Source organism: Barbus barbus (assembly GCF_936440315.1).
Source record: "Barbus barbus genome assembly, chromosome: 1".
Taxonomy (NCBI): Eukaryota; Metazoa; Chordata; class Actinopteri; order Cypriniformes; family Cyprinidae; genus Barbus; species Barbus barbus.
The window spans coordinates 4,380,546-4,400,566 of NC_136729.1; the positions used below are offsets into that span (position 1 = coordinate 4,380,546).

General features: G+C 38.7%; 1 protein-coding gene across 2 annotated transcripts in view; it reads left to right on the forward strand.

The window, feature by feature from the left end:
* The window catches only part of LOC306873888 (solute carrier family 12 member 6-like), a 44,039-nt gene extending 28,067 nt beyond the window's left edge, over positions 1 to 15,972 (forward strand). The window contains exons 17-25 of one of the 2 annotated variants that reach the window (XM_079423418.1): positions 841 to 945; positions 2,048 to 2,216; positions 4,212 to 4,407; positions 7,747 to 7,916; positions 7,982 to 8,113; positions 9,230 to 9,337; positions 10,298 to 10,515; positions 13,345 to 13,478; positions 13,764 to 15,972. In XM_079423418.1, the coding sequence (XP_079279544.1) occupies positions 841 to 945; positions 2,048 to 2,216; positions 4,212 to 4,407; positions 7,747 to 7,916; positions 7,982 to 8,113; positions 9,230 to 9,337; positions 10,298 to 10,515; positions 13,345 to 13,478; positions 13,764 to 13,855 (1,324 nt within the window). In that variant the 3' untranslated portion in view covers positions 13,856 to 15,972. The remainder of the gene's footprint in view (positions 1 to 840; positions 946 to 2,047; positions 2,217 to 4,211; positions 4,408 to 7,746; positions 7,917 to 7,981; positions 8,114 to 9,229; positions 9,338 to 10,297; positions 10,516 to 13,344; positions 13,479 to 13,763) is intronic. The other variant, XM_079423419.1, reaches the window with a different exon arrangement.
* The last annotated feature ends 4,049 nt before the right edge of the window (positions 15,973 to 20,021 follow it).

Genomic DNA, 20,021 nt, shown 5'->3' on the forward strand with positions numbered 1-20,021 from the left:
GATGCTGGTTTATGCTGGTCATGTGCTGGTCTTAAGCTGGTCAGACCATTTTAGGACCAGCTTAAACCAGCTCAAACCAGCATCCCATGCTTCAAAACATACCTATGTTTTGAATATGCTGGGTTTTTTCAACAAGGTTTTGCTGCTTTTTTTGGAACATGTGACATTTTGTTCACAATTCTTTTATGAATAGAAAGCTGAAAAAAACAGCATTGATAATAAATCATGATATTGGAATGATTTCTGAAGGATTATGTGACTCTGAAGACTGGCTTAAAGGCTGATAAAAATTCATTTGCATCACTGAAATAAATTACATTAAAAAAAACATATTTTGAACGGCAGTTGTGTGTGTGTGTGTGTGTGTGTGTATATAAATTTTATCTAAATATCTATACATCTAAATAAAAATAGACTATATTCAGTATATGATCCAAAGTAGTGAGTAACTAACTACTTGAGTATTTTTTTTACTCTTACTCAAGTAACTTCAGTATTCAGACTATCACTTTTACTTGAGTACAGTTTTTGGATACTCTACCCACCTCTGATCGTGTGTGTGTGTGTGTGTGTGTGTGTGTGTATTAATCGTGTGTGTGTGTGTGTGTGTGTGTGTGTGTGTGTGTGTGTTTGTATTAATCGTGTCTGTGTGTGTGTGTGTGTGTGTGTGTGTTTGTATTAATTGTGGGTGTGTGTATGTGTGTGTGTGTGTGTGTGTGTTTGTATTAATTGTGTGTGTGTGTGTGTGTGTGTGTGTGTGTGTGTGTGTGTGTGTGTGTGTGTGTGTGTGTGTGTGAGTGTGTTTGTATTAATTGTGTGTGTGTGTGTGTATGTGTGCAGGGCGGAGAAGGAGTGGGGTGATGGGATCAGAGGTCTGTCTCTCAGCGCGGCTCGGTTCGCTCTGCTCCGGCTGGAGGAAGGTCTGCCGCACACCAAGAACTGGAGGTGCACACACACACACTCATCTGTGTCTAAGATACATAATACTAAAGACAATACAGATATAAACAAATATAACATAAAAAAATAGTACAGGTCGACCGATAGTTGACTGCTGGAACTATCTGCAAAAAATCCCTGCCTTATTTTTGTGTGTGCGTCTTAGAGGTTTAATGTTGTTTTAAATAGTTTTTTAAAGATCGGTGCTGAAATATACATCCGAGGCCCAATATGTTGTACATTATTCACTTGAATATTTTTCACAGAATTTTTACTAAAGTGCACTAATGTTTTATGCTGAAAAGCGTTGGTAAATAATTTGATATGTGTCCCTGGAGCACAAAAGCAGTCATGAGTAGCACAGGTATATTTGTAGCAATAGACAACAATACATTTTATGGCTCAAAATTATACATTTGTCTTTTATGACAAAAATCATTAGGATATTAAGTAAAGATCATGTTCCATGAAGATATTTTGTAAATGTCCTAATGTAAATATATCAAAACTTAATTTTTGATTAGTAATATGCATTGCTAAGAACTTCATTTGGACAACTTTAAAGGCGATTTTCTCAGTATTGTTTTTTTTTTTGCACCCTCAGATTCCAGATTTTCAAATAGTTGTATCTCAGCCAAATATTGTCCTATCATAACAAACCATACATCAGTGGAAATATTATTTATTCAGATTTCAGATGATGCTTAAATCTCAATTTAAAAACAATTGACACTTAAGACTGGTTTTGTGCTCCAGGGTCACATATAATTAGCACAATTATTTGGTTTGTTTTCACACAAAGTATACTTTTTTCAGTTATGAAAAGTGATATAGTAAAGAATAATAATTAATTCGTAAAATACAATAATAAGTAATAAAATAAGTATAAAATATTAATATTTAAATTAAAGTAATAAAATATCAAATAATTATTTATTTTTCATGTATTATTTGTGTATTGTGTGTTGTTATTCTTTTTTTGGTAATAAGAAGTATTCATAAATAATAATTCCATTAAATCAGAGCAAATGTTGTTCTGTTTAGAGCTCATTAGTGATATTTTAAAGGGTTTTAATGGCTTTTAAACAGTTTTTCTGTGGGTGTCCAGGCCTCAGCTGCTGGTTCTGCTGAAGCTGGATGAAGACGCTCACGTCAAATCCCCTCGTCTGCTGACCTTCGCCTCTCAGCTGAAAGCAGGGAAGGGTTTGACCATCGTGGGAACCGTCATCCCAGGGAACTTCCTGCAGACGTACGGCGAGGCTCTGGCGGCCGAGCAGGTCTCTATCTATGGCCTAGTTTTTTCAGTTTTAGTGGAGTCCTGGGTCATGCTCACTCATAAGCTTTATTTATTTGTTTGTTTGTTTTTGTAAAAAGGTAACACATGCAAAGTTGGTTGATAACATAACTGCAATAAAATACTTGCTTATTTAACAATTACATGATTTACATAAGATGTATTTTATATTATTTAGACACTTTATAGTTTGACAGAATGTTCTAATTCAACATGCCATGGGAAGCCAATCTAACTTTACATTTTCATATATTGATATTGTTTATTTCTTACTCCTTAACAGTTCATCAGGCTCTTAATGATGGAATCTATGCCATCTCTTGGTTTTCCATCACTCATCATTAGAACTCAATTTACACACGGCTCTCGATTCTGACTTTTAGCTGCTGCATTTGTTGTAATAAGCCTAGCCTATTAAACATTACCATGCCAATAATTACTTCTATATAGCATTTGTTAGGCTAAAAAACAGCCTGCACATTTAAAAACAATAGCTACAACATGCCACAGTCATAATATTAATCTATAGGGAAAAATCAATCCCCTTAACAGATTATCTATTATAAATTCTACAAGTTAGACTAAATTTACCAGTATATATTTTGAAAATATTTACATGTGTGTGTATATATATTATAAAATTTGTAATGTATATAAATATATTTAATATATTTTAATATATAAACCTAACATATTTTTCTGAAATATGTACATTAGGTCTAGGTATCGATTCAGATGTCCCGATTCGATTCGATTCTCAATTTGTTTTATTACATTCAGTGACTATAGTTTTAATACAAATGCAATTGATATTTCTAAAAAAAATAATTTTCAGTTTACAAATGGTGAATTAATATAAAGATATTAAGAGCGACAGGCCTGTATTTTAAACTTATTCTTTTTTTTATATAAGGTCCTTTTTTAAAAAAAACAAAAATAGGTCCCTATGAAATGCTCTTCTTAATTTTTATGGTAATCAGATGAAGGCATAAAACATTAATTTAATTTATCCAAATCAGATTTATCATCATTTATCCTAAAAATTAAACCCCTTTTAGTGCTGCACAACAGAGGTTTACTGTTAAAATAAAAAATAAGATTAAAAATAAAAGATTTATTAATATTTATTAGTAGTAGTAGTAGCATTGTTGTGACATTGAGTCTTAAGACTGCTAAATACTAATATTTCTGACAGTTTCTGCACGATAAACTAAACTTTTATTTTGACGGGTTGCCGTGAGGAACTTGCAGCTGCTGTGTATGTGATATGATGGTAGATTTCTCAAGTTAAACGGTACAATGCAAATTAAGTGACTGTCATAGCAGCTGGAGATTATATTCTTGTGTTTTATCGTCAAATAGTGAGACGGCAGAAGCTGAAAACACCACGAGCGTCGTCTGCGCTTTAGTATGTGTGTAATAAACAAAACCGCCATCCATTCATTCATTCATTGCTGAAATCATGGCGCCTAATGCGTGATGTCAGATGCTTCCACAGATTTATAATATTACTATAGCATTTCACCTGAGCATTGCAAATCACTTATGGCTTTGTTCTCGGTTCTCATCATATAACATACTAAATATAAGTTAGTGCTGGTGTAAGATTATGTTTTCGTCTCTTTTAGTTTATGTGCCTTTTTATATAATGTGTGGCTTTCCCCATAGCATTTTAAGGTGGCAGTTTCTCGATAGAATTCAAATAGATCGCATATCTTACCCTCAGCTTCATGATAGGAATGCCTCGCGCAAATCTTACCACATTTTTTGAGTGTGCTGATAATAAACAGTCATATTGTGCTGATAAGTTTGGTTCGTTTGTGAAGTTAGCGCTTATAAAAACACCAAAGGCGCAAGATTGAAATAATTGATTAATAGCGTGATTCTAAGATTCCATTAGCCATGGTGTAAATACGGGGGTAAATTAGGGGGGTGTACTGGCTAGTTTATTGGGGGGTTAACTGTCTCTGTGTCTCAGACGCTCAGGCACCTGATGGAGAAGGAGCGCATCAAGGGCTTCGTGCACTGCATCGTAGCGCAGAAACCGCGCGAGGGCATCAGTCACATGATCCAGTCCAGCGGCTTGGGCGGCATGAGACACAACACCGTGGTCATGGGCTGGCCACACGCCTGGAGACAGAGCGAAGACCCGCAGAGCTGGAAGACCTTCATCAGTGAGTCAGATCAGACATTGATTCGTTTAGAATCAGACTCAAGAGTGATTCATTCTCAGATCAGACAGTGATTCGTTTAGAATCAGACTCAGGAGTGATTCATTCTCAGATCAGACAGTGATTCGTTTAGAATCAGACTCAAGAGTGATTCATTCTCAGATCAGACAGTGATTCGTTTAGAATCAGACTCAAGAGTGATTCATTCTCAGATCAGACAGTGATTCGTTTAGAATCAGACTCAGGAGTGATTCATTCTCAGATCAGACAGTGATTCGTTTAGAATCAGACTCAAGAGTGATTCATTCTCAGATCAGACAGTGATTCGTTTAGAATCAGACTCAAGAGTGATTCATTCTCAGACCAGACAATAGGTGCGTTCGACTTCATGCAGCACTTAGCAGACCGATCGGTGGCTGACTTGAAGCAGTGCATGCCGGTTAGAAATTTAGTCCGACTTGAACCGGCGCCGACCACACGTCACTGTCACGTGTGGCATCAAAGTACCGCGATAGCGTTTCGAGAGCAGCCGGCTGACTCAGTCGGCGCAATTTCTCCAGAGCAACTGCGGGAGCGCTGATGACGACACAGCTGTTTCACGATTGGCCAAATTCACCACATGACAACAACGACGTGTATTTCGGGTTTATTCTGACAACTTCAGTCCCACTAATGCTCATATACGAACTTTCAAAAAAATTAAAATAAATTAACTTTTCATGTCATCTTCATCTCGTAAATCATGTTTATTAAAAGATTACAATTATTTTTTTACTGCAATCACTTTTTTGTTAATTCGTTTATATAGGTTTTGTGCATAGGTTTATTTTGGACCTTTTTCATACAGACCCTTTACAGTATTAAGCTGCATAACCTATTTAGATAATCTTTTTTTATGGAATAAATCAAATGTCAATCTTACAGACTTTTAATATAATGTGGTCATCATGGATTCTGATTGATACTAATTGTCTAGTTGCTGGGTTCATCCATCTTCACTTGCATGTGATTACTGCCAACAACTCTGGCTGGATGTCAACTTAATACAACATTCAGATCACTTTCATAAGCTGGTATAAATCATAATAGAAAGGCAAATAAATTGGGCTTATCCGTAGGCCTGTTCATGGTGTTCACGTATGAATGTTCATGGTGTTTTATCTTACTAAAATGTGCTTACCTAACTGGAGAAATAGTAAAATAAGTAAACAAATATGTAACATCCTAATTATTTTATCTGTAATGAAAACCACATTTAGTACATACAATTATTATCTTCATAGATTATTTTTATTAAATTGCAGTAGCAAAAACACAATGAATCATACTGCACAAGTCAAATTTTCAATATGTTCTGTTTATTTACTTGTTTCTGTCGTGATGACACCCTTTCAAAATATTAGATACATCTTAAAGGTTTATTAAAACATAAACCAACATAGTAATAAAAAAAGAATCACTTCTAATGAAAATTAAGTGTAATTGCATTGATTGGTTAGTATTAGAAATAACGAGTCACACTGGTGTTGGGTATGGTCCCATGTCCCTTTGGATATATAAAAACAATACTTATTACATTAAACCTTTACTCACTTTCGTTGCTCATTGTGCTCAATTTCATACAACAATAACGGCATTTCTATAGCTTCCAGTTCGTCTGCAATAAAGCAAGCAAACGCCACGTGATCTGCCATGACTGAGGTAGATGCAGCAAACTACGAGACCCCCCGAAGTGTCCGACTTGACGACTCCGTTTTCAACTCCGCCCCTGACTGCAAGCGGCTACTCTCGTTGACCACCGTCTGTAGCCGTGCTTCAAGTCGAACGCACCTAATGATTCATTTAGAATCAGACTCAGGAGTGAGTCATTCTCAGACCAGACAGTGATTCGTTTAGAATCAGACTCAGGAGTGAGTCATTCTCAGACCAGACAGTGATTCGTTTAGAATCAGACTCAGGAGTGATTCATTCTCAGATCAGACAGTGATTCGTTGAGGATCAGACTCAAGAGTGATTCATTCTCATATCAAACAGTGATTCGTTTAGAATTAGACTCAGGAGTGATTCATTCTCAGACCAGACAATGATTAGTTTAGAATCAGACTCAGGAGTGATTCATTCTCAGATCAGACAGTGATTCGTTGAGGATCAGACTCAAGAGTGATTCATTCTCATATCAAACAGTGATTCGTTTAGAATTAGACTCAGGAGTGATTCATTCTCAGACCAGACAATGATTAGTTTAGAATCAGACTCAGGAGTGAGTCATTCTCAGACCAGACAGTGATTCGTTTAGAATCAGACTCAGGAGTGAGTCATTCTCAGACCAGACAGTGATTCGTTTAGAATCAGACTCAGGAGTGAGTCATTCTCAGACCAGACAGTGATTCGTTTAGAATCAGACTCAAGAGTGATTCATTCTCAGATCAAACAGTGATTCGTTTAGAATTAGACTCAGGAGTGAATCATTCTCAGACCAGACAATGATTCGTTTAGAATCAGACTCAGGAGTGAGTCATTCTCAGATCAAACAGTGATTTGTTTAGAATCAGACTCAGGAGTGATTCATTCTCAGATCAAACAGTGATTCGTTTAGAATCAGACTCAGGCATGATTCATTCTCAGATCAAACAGTGATTCGTTTAGAATCAGACTCAGGAGTGATTCATTCTCAGATCAGACAGTGATTCGTTGAGGATCAGACTCAAGAGTGATTCATTCTCATATCAAACAGTGATTCGTTTAGAATTAGACTCAGGAGTGATTCATTCTCAGATCAAACAGTGATTCGTTTAGAATCAGACTCAGGAGTGAGTCATTCTCAGACCAAACAGTGATTCGTTTAGAATCAGACTCAGGAGTGAGTCATTCTCAGACCAGACAGTGATTCGTTTAGAATCAGACTCAAGAGTGATTCATTCTCAGATCAAACAGTGATTCGTTTAGAATTAGACTCAGGAGTGAATCATTCTCAGACCAGACAGTGATTTGTTGAGGATCAGACTCAAGAGTGATTCATTCTCAGACCAGACAATGATTCGTTTAGAATCAGACTCAAGAGTGAGTCATTCTCAGATCAAACAGTGATTCGTTTAGAATCAGACTCAAGAGTGAGTCATTCTCAGATCAAACAGTGATTCGTTTAGAATCAGACTCAGGCATGATTCATTCTCAGATCAGACAATGATTCGTTTAGAATCAGACTCAGGAGTGATTCATTCTCAGACCAGACAGTGATTTGTTGAGGATCAGACTGAAGTGTAAACGAGGCAGGTCGTGTGTATGTGATTTATCAGACACTGGTGTTTTCTCAGCTCTGACTGGCTTCTCTGTGTTGTTCAGACACAGTTCGCGTCACCACCACGGCTCATCTGGCTCTGCTGGTGCCCAAGAACATCTCTCTGTTCCCCAGCAATAGCGAGCTGTGTGCGGACGGCTTCATCGACGTGTGGTGGATCGTTCACGACGGCGGGATGCTGATGCTGCTGCCTTTCCTGCTGCGGCAGCACAAGGTGCGTTCACATCCCACCGTGCTCCTATACCGCTGCGCTAACGCTAACGCTGTGTGCTGTCTCAGGTGTGGCGGAAGTGTGCCATGCGGATCTTCACCGTGGCGCAGATGGAAGACAACTCCATCCAGATGAAGAAGGACCTGGCCACGTTCCTGTATCACCTGCGCATCGATGCAGACGTGGAGGTGGTGGAGATGGTAAAGCTCTCTCTGTACCGCCACTGTGCTTCACATGACACTCAAGTCCTGTTCTGATCCATCATCTGATCCCGATCATCCATATGCCTGCTAATATCATCCTGCTAACGCTCACAGATTAGCCTGTCCTCCACCTATAAATGCCTGCAGGATCCCCGCACAACCTCAGGCTCAAAATAGATCTACATTTAATTGCATCTAGGGTCAGGAAAAAAAGTTACATTTGAAATAGAATAAACGTTAACAGAAAAAAAAAAAAAAAAAAAAAAAAAAAATATATATATATATAACAAACACTTTTTTCTTTTACATTTCAGCAACATTTCTCAATTTAGTTTAACTTGATGTACTAAAATAGCTCAAACTAAAACTGAGATAATTAGTAAAAGCTAAGTAGGCAATTATTTAAAATAAAAAAATACTAAAAGTGTAAATATATAACTTATTCAAAGTTTCAATGAAAGCTATAATAGTACCTCAATGATATTATAATAACACTTAAAATTAAATTGAATAATAAATGCTTAGATGTGCGCTTAAACTTAAAAAAAATATAATGCAAATTTGAAATGTTACTTTGGCAATGAACTGAAATAAGTTAAAGGTAAAGGAATACAACTAAAGCTGAAAAAAAATTAAAGCTAAATAGAAATAAAATAAATAATAAAAATGACAAAAGCACATAAAATTACTGAAAAAATTCAAATGAAATCTGACATAAAACACAAAAACAAAACAACAAATTATTTTATTTCAGTTTTTCAAAAACTGTTGTTAGTTTCGTTGTTTAGTTTTTCAAATATTTTGACATTTTTATTTTATTTCAGTTTACGAAATAGTTTTTTCATCAATCGTTTTCGTCTTCGTTTTAGTTTACGAAAATAACCTTGACAAAAACAAATCTAAACTTAAACTAACAAAAATTACAACAACATGTGATAAAATGACAAAAAAATAAAATAAAAATAAGAGTCCCAGTGCATTTTGGGCTTGTTTATAGTTAAAAGTCAAACATTATGCATGTAATATTTATTTCTGGATATGACTGGTGTTTTGATTGTGCAGTAGTTTCAGTCAGCAGTGTTGATGGTGTGTGGGTGTGTTTGTGTGTTTCAGCACAACAGTGACATCAGCGCGTACACTTACGAGCGGACGCTGATGATGGAGCAGAGGTCTCAGATGCTGCGGCAGATGCGTCTCTCCAAGTCTGACCACGAGAAAGAGGTGAGTGCGCAGAGAAAGAGACGTTTCCACCGGACAAACTCTCTCGCTTCATCCGCTCACGCCTCATTTCCTCTCTCTCTCAAGCGAGTGCGCTGGAGTTTCGATGACATAAGTGCACACTTCACTCCTCGCAAATCTAGTGCACTTCAGACATAGGCAGTCATAGCGCTGGAACGTCTGGCTCTGGCTTTCTGTGTTTTAGAGAGTTTGTGTTTGTGTTTAGTGAGTATTTTGTCTGCTTGTAGGTGTTGCTGTCCCTTACACCCTAAAAACACAGTAAAACTCCTCACAAACTACAAACAAGACAAAGTTAGCAGCAGCGGAATAGTTTATACTTCGATACAAGCTTTAGAGAGATTGTGTTATTAGGTTTTTGATTGTGCAGGGTTATTATAGCTAACTGAACTGTTATAAAAAGTTTTGATAATTGAAATAAAAATAAATGAAACATTAACTGAAATAAAATATAAAAGTATATTATTTCTTCTAGTTGCCAAAGAATCATTTCTTATTTTCTTTTAATTTGAGTTGAAGTATTAAAATGATTAAACCTAAGTTGTATAAAACTAAAATATAAAATAATTTTTTAACATTTTGAATAAAAAAATTAAAAGAAATAAATATATTAAAAGAAATAAGTTAAAGTTGAAGTACAAAAAATGTACAAAAAAAATAAAAAAAATTTTGTGTTCATTTTAGTGTCAGTTCCTGCTTGACTAGATTCATTGGTCATTTTGGACTTCAACAAAACAGTTTTTTTTGCTGTAGTTTTGTCCAGTCTCAGAAAAACGAGCAGATGAATCTCTGCGGTAATGAGCTGGTTTGTTTGTAACGGGAAAGCCCCGCCTTCAGCCGAATCCCATTGGCCCAGAATCCCACTGCACATAGCTCTGACTGAAGTCTGTGCTCTGATTGGCTGAGGCTGTGCAGTCTGACCGTGTTTGTGCGGTGTGTCCGCAGGCGCAGCTGGTCAAAGACAGGAACTCGATGCTGCGTCTGACCAGCATCGGCTCGGACGAGGACGAGGACACCGACGGCGCAGGAGACCGCAGCGCAGAGTATCGGAGAGTCCACATGACCTGGACCAAAGACAAGACCCTGCAGCTGCGCAGCAACACACACACAGCCTCCAGCTGCAGCACTCCGGAGGGGTTCAGAGACATGCTCAACATCCAGCCGTGAGTCTCACACACATACACACACACACACACTCATGCATGCACACACACACTCACACGCACGCAGGCACACACACACACACTCATGCATGCACACACACACTCACTCACACGCACGCAGGCACACACACACACACACACACACACCGTTACAAACCCTTTTAAGTCTCTGGACAATAAGGGGTGCAACATCAAAACACTGAACATGTTCTGGAAAACAACCACAAACAAACCATTTTGAAGTTGATAAAGTGTCTGTTTATTACAGTGAGAACTGGATCCCAGTTTGAACACTATGTGTGAATGTTATAATAAGTTGCAGGGTAATTATTATTTTCACTATTATTGTCTTATTTTTTATTTTATTTTACAGAACAACAGTAAAATTACAATTCTAACATTTATGAATGTTGATGTAGTTGTTGCTTTTTTCCCCGGGTGCCGCAGCATAAATGGCTGCCCACTGCTCCGGGTGTGTGTTCACGGTATGTGTGTGTGTGTGTGTGTGCACTTTGGATGGGATAAATGCAGACTTTCTAAGATTTTATTTTGGCAGAAACCCGCAGGAAGATCTTAGTGCTTCTTTTTGTTGACAACAGCATGCAGATGCTATATTTTAAATAATTCTCATTATGAATTTAGGAAGATGTTTGTCGCACGTATCACATTGTCACATGGCTTTGAATGAATTATAAAAATGTTTTAGCGCAGATTTTTCTCACGCTTTGGACTTTGAACCCTGGCACCGTGAGCTTGCGCAGTGCGGCTACATGCAATTCGTGCGTGTATTAGAAAACATAACATTCTACAGTTTATTTACTAATCTTTTGAGGCCATTTCGCGATTTCAATCATCATAGTAACCAGCAACAACCACTCCTTCCTCTTCTCATCAGAGAAATGAGATGCAGCACTAAGCAGTCTCTTGCTGTCGGTGCTTCGTGCTTGTAATGATTTTTGCGTCTTTCTCTGACAGTTTTAAATACTTTAACACTGCAGACGTGTTTGCTGCATTAGTGCACGCCTCTATTTGATCGCGTCACGACATTGTTCGGTACAATTTATTCGTCTTTTCGCTTATTCGGCTGAAGACCGAAAGAGGCTTTTTTGCTATTTTTGGCTGAACAATTTCGGTTGCCGAACATTCGGTGTATCCATAGTTAAAAGATCTAGGCTAGAGGACCTCAGAGACCGGTCAGGGGAGTGTGCATGTAGTAGATCCTGGATATAAGAGGGTGCCTGACCATGCAAAACTCTAGAAGTAATTACCAAAATTTTAAAATGCACTCTTAAATTAATAGGAAGCCAATGAAGGGCCTTAAGCAAGGGAGTAATATGGGACCTCCTGCTGGTCCTAGTCAAAAGCCTTGCAGCTGCATTCTGTACAACTTGTAGTCGATCCATGGTAGATTTGTTCAAACAAGTGTACAGAACATTGCAACAGTCCAGTCGTAAAGAGATAAAGGCATGAACGAGCATTTCCATCTCTTTTTTTTTAAACCATAGGTCTACTCTTAGCAGTGTTCCTGAGATGGAAAAAACATGAGCGAACTACAAACATAACATGACTGTTAAAACAAAGATCTGTCAAAAATAACACCCGAATTTCTTATGTCACTGCAGTCAGAGGATGATAGACCCCTATTAGCCTGCCTAATCTTAGGGGTAATGTTGTCAGGGGCAATAATCATCACCTCAGTTTTATCCGTTTTAAGTTACAAAAAAGTGTCTGTCATCCATTTGTTAATAGGAAACTAAACAATTTTGCAAAAGGGACAGTTTGTCTAGTCTATCAGGACTAAAAGAAATATAAAATATACAATACAATCGTTATAACAATGATAAGATATTATTTTAAAACTACTAATCTTACCAGGATGTACAGACTAAACAGCAGAGGGCCAAGCACAGCACCTTGTGGCACACCACAGGACAAAGGAGTCTGACATGTAAGATCCTAAGGACACAGGAAAAACTCAAGTAGGGCTCGCTGCAGTCCACAAGATCCAGAGGGTGTGGTTGGATCCACATCTAGGAGGTGGAGATTGGTAGGTTTAGGGGTGGAGATGGGTGGGTTTAGGGGTGGAGATGGGTGGGTTTAGGGGTGGAGATGGGTGGGTTTAGGGATCAGGGGGTGGAGATGGGTAGGTTTAGGTATGTGTAAGGCGGGAGGAGTTGGATCTGGATCCAACCATGCCCCCTGGATCTTGTGGGCTGCAGCGAGATGCTCCTCGAAAAACTTGAAGAGAAGATATCCAAAGCTGACCCAGAAATGCCCACTAGAGAATACAGCCTACAGTCAGACCTTACTACATTAATCAGAATACAGTGACCAACAGCATCAAACGCTGAGCTGAGATCTAACAAGACCAGCACAGAACATTCATCTGCATCAGCAGCCATCAAAATCTCATTGGAGACCCTAAGGAGGGCAGGTTCAGTTGAATGGTTTTTACGAAAGCCAGACTGAAATTTATCAAGGATTAAAGATCACTCGCCCTCGTGTCGTTCCAAACACGTAAGACCTTACGTGTTCATCTTCAGAACACAAATTAAGTTATTACTGATGGAATCTCTGCCCCTCTGTAGACAGCAACACTACTGCAATGTTCCCAGGTCCAGAAACGTAGCAAGGACATCGGTAAAACAGTCCATGTGACATCAGGTGTTCAACGATGTACGTGCTTTCGCTGAACAAAAACAATGCTGATTACATTGATTACGTTCTGGAAAACGTAATGGCAGAAGACAGTAACTCGGGGAGAAGAATTGCTGAATAAATTATGTTATTATTAGTTTGTTACTCATGTCTGTCGTGTTTTTGTCACAGAGATCATTCCAACGTGCGGCGGATGCACACCGCCGTCAAACTCAACGAGGTAATTGTCAATAAATCCCATGACGCCCGGCTGGTCCTCCTCAACATGCCTGGGCCGCCCACGAACCCGGATGGAGACGAGAACTGTATCCTCGGACTGATGCCTCACATATTTACAATAAATGCATATTTTATTGAAAATGTAGCGACATTGTAAACATTCTGCTTGTGTTGCATTTCACGTTACGAGGATTTATGATGCATTTCTGCATGCATGTTTTTAAAATGCATTCCAGTGTTAGTTTCAGACCCTTTTGGTGCGTATAAATGAATGAATGAATGATGCATTTATATAGCGCATAAATAAACATTGTGTTGAGTAATCTGGAATAATGAGCTTGTCTCTGATGGCTCCTTGACGGATCTCTCAGACATGGAGTTTCTGGAGGTGCTGACCGAGGGTCTGGAGAGGGTCCTGCTGGTGCGGGGAGGAGGAAGTGAGGTCATCACCATCTACTCCTGATGGAGCGTTTCTGATCTTCATCCATCTGCCAGCGACTCTGATCATCCCGTCGAGCCAACAGCAGTGTTTGATCTAGTGTGTGTGTGTGTGTGTGTGTGTGTGTGTGTGTCTGTGTGTCTGTGTGTGTGTGAGTGTGTGACGGAGCGTCACGCGGGAGCAGAGTGTGTTCCTCAGACTGACTCAGGGCTACAGCCATTCATACTGGACCTAGTGTGTGTGTCTTTCAGACACGTGTGTGTGTGTTTGTGCACTGAAAAAAGTGTCAAGAGCTGTTCTGTTGAAGCTTAAATAGGAAGTGAAAGAATATTTGAGCTAGAAATGATAATCTTATCAGCAGTTTCTCGCTCTCCTTTTTCCTCCACAGCATCAAAAAATCAGCAATAAGCACATTTTAATGTCATAATTTGAACTTTTTCCTCACAATTCTGAGAGAAGTCAGAACTGACAGGTGTTAACTCAGAATTATAAAAAAAAGCCTTTTTTTTCAAATCTTTATTTTTAGAATTGAGAGTTCATAACTCATAATTCTGCTGTAATTACGAGATATACAGTCACAATCCTGAGCAATTTGGGAGGTATAAAGTAAGAAAAAAGACAGAATTCTGAGATAAAATGTCACAAACACTTTTCCTTTTACTTTTTATTTCATGACGGAAGCAAAAAAGCATTACTGTAAGATGTAAACCCAGAATTTAGAGAAAAAAGTCAGATTGGCAAGATGTCAAGTCATAAAAAAGGAAAAAAGTACCTTTATCTGACAGAATTGCAATATAAATTCTGACTTTTTGGCAGTTCTGAGTTTGCATCTTGCAGTTCTGTTTTGTTCATAGAATTGAAATTTATATTTTGCAGTTCAGTTTATTATTGAAAAAGTTGCAATTACCTTTTTTTTTATTTTCTTAACTTTTATATAAAATTAATTATGATTATCTCACCATTAAGAATTGCAAGATAAAAAGGGGTAAAATAAAATATCAGAATTCTGGGTTTGTGAAAATTCTGATATAAACTTGTGAGATATAAACTGGTCATTTTTTTTTCTCGAAATGGTGAGGAAAAAGTTGCAATTATTACCTTTTTTCATCCTTTTTTCTCTGAATTTTAAGTTTACATAAAAAAAAAAATCAGAGGTAATTGCAACTTTTTATCTCAGCTCTGAGAAAATTAATATTAAGATATAAACTCAGATTTACAGAAATATATATTTTTTTGCAGTTCAGAGTTTACATCTTGCTATTGTTTTTTCACAGAATTTTAAGATAAAATTAGCTTTTTTCTTTTTTTCTTTTGTTCTGGAAACAGGCTTCCAGACATGCACTCGTCTTTCTTCAGTGAAAAACTAAAGGATCTTCTGTTTTCATCAGCAGAAGTTGATTGATCTGATTCTGACGAACTCCAAAGATGTAATGACAGTACTGGTCTCTGATGACCTGAGCTGTGTTTTTGGAGTCACTCATTTATTACTCCGGAGCGAGTCAATGCTGATAAAGCCTGATGTTTGCACTGTGTGTGTTTGTGCTGCACACTCTCTCTGCGTGAATCAGTCAGTTTGGTGAAAGCAGCTCTTCTTCATCACAGCAATACGTTGCTCCGCGCTCTGCGTCTGTGATCTGGGTGGAAATATTCTCTCAGCATCAGTCCCTCAGCTTTATTTGTGCAGCCAGTCTTCACTCAGCTCTTAGCAGAGTGCAATGTTTTTTTATCATCAGTTGCTTATATCTTTATGTGCAGGGATTGTGAATTTGTTTGGTCATTTTTGAAAGTGTTATCTGCTTTTTATATCACCTGAAATAATAAAATGACAGTAATAAATCTCTTTTAAACATGCAAACATTGTGTTTTTCTGGGGAATTCATTATAATTCCAAAAATGTTCTTAAATCATATTCATAAATTAGTAAAATGCCGTCACATTAATGTTATTTTAGTATGATTGAGATACTATTTTATTCATATTTTGATACGTTATTATATTTTCATCATAATTTTAAAGTTTTAGTAATTTTGTTGAGTGTCTTTTTTGTTTTTTAAATATGTCTTTGCTATTGACAAAGCAAAAACAGAATTGTCACAACTTTGTAAATTAATTACAAATAAAAATCTCAAATAAGTACATTGCATAAGTATTCATACCCTTAACTAAATATTTATCTGAAGCACCTTTACAGCCTCAAGTCTTTTTTGTTTGATGCGACAAGCTTTTCTCATCAACATTTGGCAATTATCTGCCATTCTTCTCCTCACCTCTTCACCTCTCAAGTTCTTTCAGGTTGAATGGGGCAGACGCACATTTCCAGGTTTCTTCAGAAATATTTGATTGGGTTCAAGTCCAGGCTGTGGCTGGGCCACTCAAAGACATTCACAGCGTTGTCTATAAGCCACTCTTGCTGTGTGTTTAGGGTCACTGTCCTGTTGGAAGGTAAACCTTCTGCCCAGTCTGAGGTTCTGAATGCTCTGGACTGGGTTTTCATTAAGGCTATCTCAATATTTTGGTGCACTGAGCTTTTCTTCTATTCTGATGAGTCCCTGCCGCTGAAAAACAGCTCCACAGCATGAGGCTGCTACCAGCACACTTTACTTTTGGGATGGTACTCTGCAGGTGATGAGCAGCTGGTTCCCTTCAAACATGATGATTAGAATTGAGGTTCATCAGACCAGAGAATATTATTTATCATAGCCTTGAGGGTCTTTTAGGTGCTTTTTTACAAATTCCAAGTGTGTTTTCATGTGTCTACACTGAGGAGAGGATTGAGTCTTGCCACAGGTTACCTTCACTCAAAGTCTAGTAACGCCTACAAGCACTATGAATGCTCCTGAGCTCAATTCCAACTGTCCTAGATAAGGGTATGAATACTTATGCAATGGAATCATTTAAGTTTTTTATTTTTAATACATTTGCAAAGATGTTAAAAACCTTTTTTTTTTTTTACCAGGGGTATGAATAGTTTCGCAGGGCACTGTAGGTTGTACAGTAAGTGTATTTTCTCACTTTTTTCATTGCAAATAGCGCTTCATAAACACTTTAGTCTCATTGCGTAATCATGACACAAACTTGTCACACCAATCTCAACAAAAAAATAGCTAGTAAACTAATACTACACATTCTCAACAATTATGCTTTAAGCAGTGTATTAGTTAGTATGCTACACTCTGAAGAAAAATCTGTAAAAAATAGAGCAAAATCTTCTATGTTAATATGAAAGAATTTTCCGTATTGATTTTTACCTGCATTGCATTTTAAATTACGCATTGTGCTTTCGGGTTACAGTGGATAATGAATAATGTAATAATGTATGAAGGATATCACCAGTTACAAGACACCACCCCCAGCACTCTGGAGAATCAACACCTGGCAGACGACTTAAACAAGTTCTTTTGTCGTTTTGAAAGATCACCCCACACCCGCCCAGAACACCCCTCCACACAACCATTAACACCTCCAGCAACCCCTCTCTCCCCCACATCTACGATTCAAATCAGCGAAGATGATGTGGGCCAGGTCTTCAGGAAAAACAAAAGAAGGACAGCACCTGGTCCAGATGGTGTGTCACCAGCCTGCCTAAAAACCTGTGCTGATCAGCTGGCCCCCATCTTCACACAGATCTTCAATAGATCACTGGAGCTGTGCCTACAGAGCAAACAGGTCTGTGGATGATGCAGTCAACATGGGACTGCACTTCATCCTGCAGCATCTGGACAGACCAGGGACTTATGTGAGGATCCTGTTTGTGGACTTCAGCTCCGCTTTTAACACCATCATCACGGAAACCCTTTAGAATAACTAACCCAGCTCTCCGTCCCCACCTCCGTCTGCCAGTGGATCAACAGCTTCCTGACAGACAGACAGCAGTTAGTAAGGCTTGGTAAATTCACATCCAGCACTCGAACCATCAGCACTGGAGCTCCTCAGGGCTGCGTTCTCTCCCCACTGCTCTTCTCCCTCTACACCAACGACTGCACATCTAAAGACCCCTCTGTCAAGCTCCTGAAGTTTGCAGACGACGCCACACTGATCGGCCTCATCCAGGATGGTGACGAGTCTGCTTACAGACAGGAGGTTAAGGAGCTGGCTGTCTGGTGCAGTCTCAACAAGTCTTAACACGCTCAAAACGGTGGAGATGATTGTGGACTTCAGGAGAAACCCCCCTGCTCTCCCCCCACTCACCATCATGAACAGCACTGTGGCTGCAGTGGAGTCATTCAGATTCCTGGGCACCACCATCTCTCAGGACCTGAAGTGGGATATTCACATAGACTCCATTGTCAGGAAGGCCCAGCAGAGGTTGTACTTTCTTCGCCAGCTGAGGAAGTTCAATCTGCCACAGGAGCTGCTGAAACCGTTCTACTCCGCCATCATTGAATCCATCCTCTGCACTTCTATAACTGTCTGGTTCAGCTCAGCTACCAAATCTGACCTCAGAAGACTACGGAGGGTAGTCCGGACTGCTGAGCGAATCATTGGTACAACCCTCCCCACTCTCCAAGAACTGTACTCATCCAGAGTGAGCAAAAGGGTTGGTAAAATCACTCTGGACCCCTCACATCCAGCACACAACCTCTTGAACTGTTACCGTCTGGTCGACGCTACAGAGCTCTGTGCAGCAGAACGACCAGACACAGAAACAGTTTCTTCCCTCAGTCAATCCATCTCATGAACACTTGACACTAAACGTGGAACACACAACTATAATACATTATCCATTCACCACACTCACTAATTTTATATTTATTTTCTCATTTCTAATTTGCACATACTTGACCTGTACATACATAGTTGTCTATATTATATATTGTGTTTTTGCTGCTTTGTACATTGCCTTTTGGTTATTTGTTGTTATTCTTTTATTATCTGTGTCCTGTCCTGTTGCTGTCTTTCTGTTGCACTGTGGAGCTCGTCACTACAACAAATACTTGGCCAATAAAGCTCATTCTGAATCTGATTCTGATACAACATGACCAAGGCTCGCCCCAATCGGCCTACAGCGATCGAAAGTATGAAATCGCTCATATCTCCTAAACCTTTAGTCGCAGGCTCAAGTGTCTGATGTTGTTGGAATCCTTGGCTCATGTCGGATCAAACGCGTCAATTCGATTGTGAGCCGAGCTAAATTTTGGGGTATTTCGCATTTTTTGCAAAACCTAATTTTGCGAACTAGCCCTAGGTTTTTCGCCCGATCTGAAAAATTACGGATATTGGCCACTTGGTGGCGCTATAAGAGCGAGAAGAACAAAAAACAAAAAGGCTGTAATTAGGCAACCGTTTGTCCTATCAACATGAACATCTTTGTGCACGGTCTTTAAAGAAAAGAAAACATGAAATCGCATCATATGACCCCTTTACTAACATAACATTTCTATGGTCAATCACCTGGGTTTGCCAAAAATGCTTTTTTAATAATTGATTTAGGTGGTTACAGGCTTGCTAAATAATATGTAATGTATTTTCCTGATGTGTTTAAATACCTAAAGCGCTTGAACCCAGCTATATTTATTATTATTATTACTAGATGTCTAGATGTTTACTGGATCATGAAACAGTACAAAAGTAAAACGGCACAACTCTCCTCAACAAGACATGATTTGATGAATCTTTTACTTCTGCAGCACAAACACTGTGGGACGACAAACACACTGAACTTCAGTACAAACTATCAGAGGTTTGATCATATCACTAGCACTGCATATGTGCAATAACAGTCGAATGAGCAATTCATATCGTCTTCACTAATAATGGAGAAGACTGCTGACTTGGCAATGATCCAGAAGACGAACATTGACGTCCTCCACAAAGAGGGTAAGTGACAGAGGGTCATTACTGAAAGGTGTGGCTGTTCACAGAGTGCTGTATCAAAGCATATTAAATGCAAAGTTGACTGGAAGGAAGAATTTGGGCAGGAAAAGGTGCACAAGCAACAGGGATGACCGCAAGCTTGAGAAAACTGTGAAGCAAAGCTGATTCAAACACTTGTGAGAGCTTCACAAGGAGTGAACTGAAGCTGGAGTCAGTGCATCAAGAGTCTCCACGCTCAGACGTCTTCAGGAAAAGGGCTACCAAGCCACTTCTGAACCCGAGACATCGTCAGAAGCATCTTACCTGGGCTGTGGAGAAAAAGAACTGGACTGTTGCTCAGTGGTCCAAAGTCCTCTTTTCAGATGAAAGTAAATTT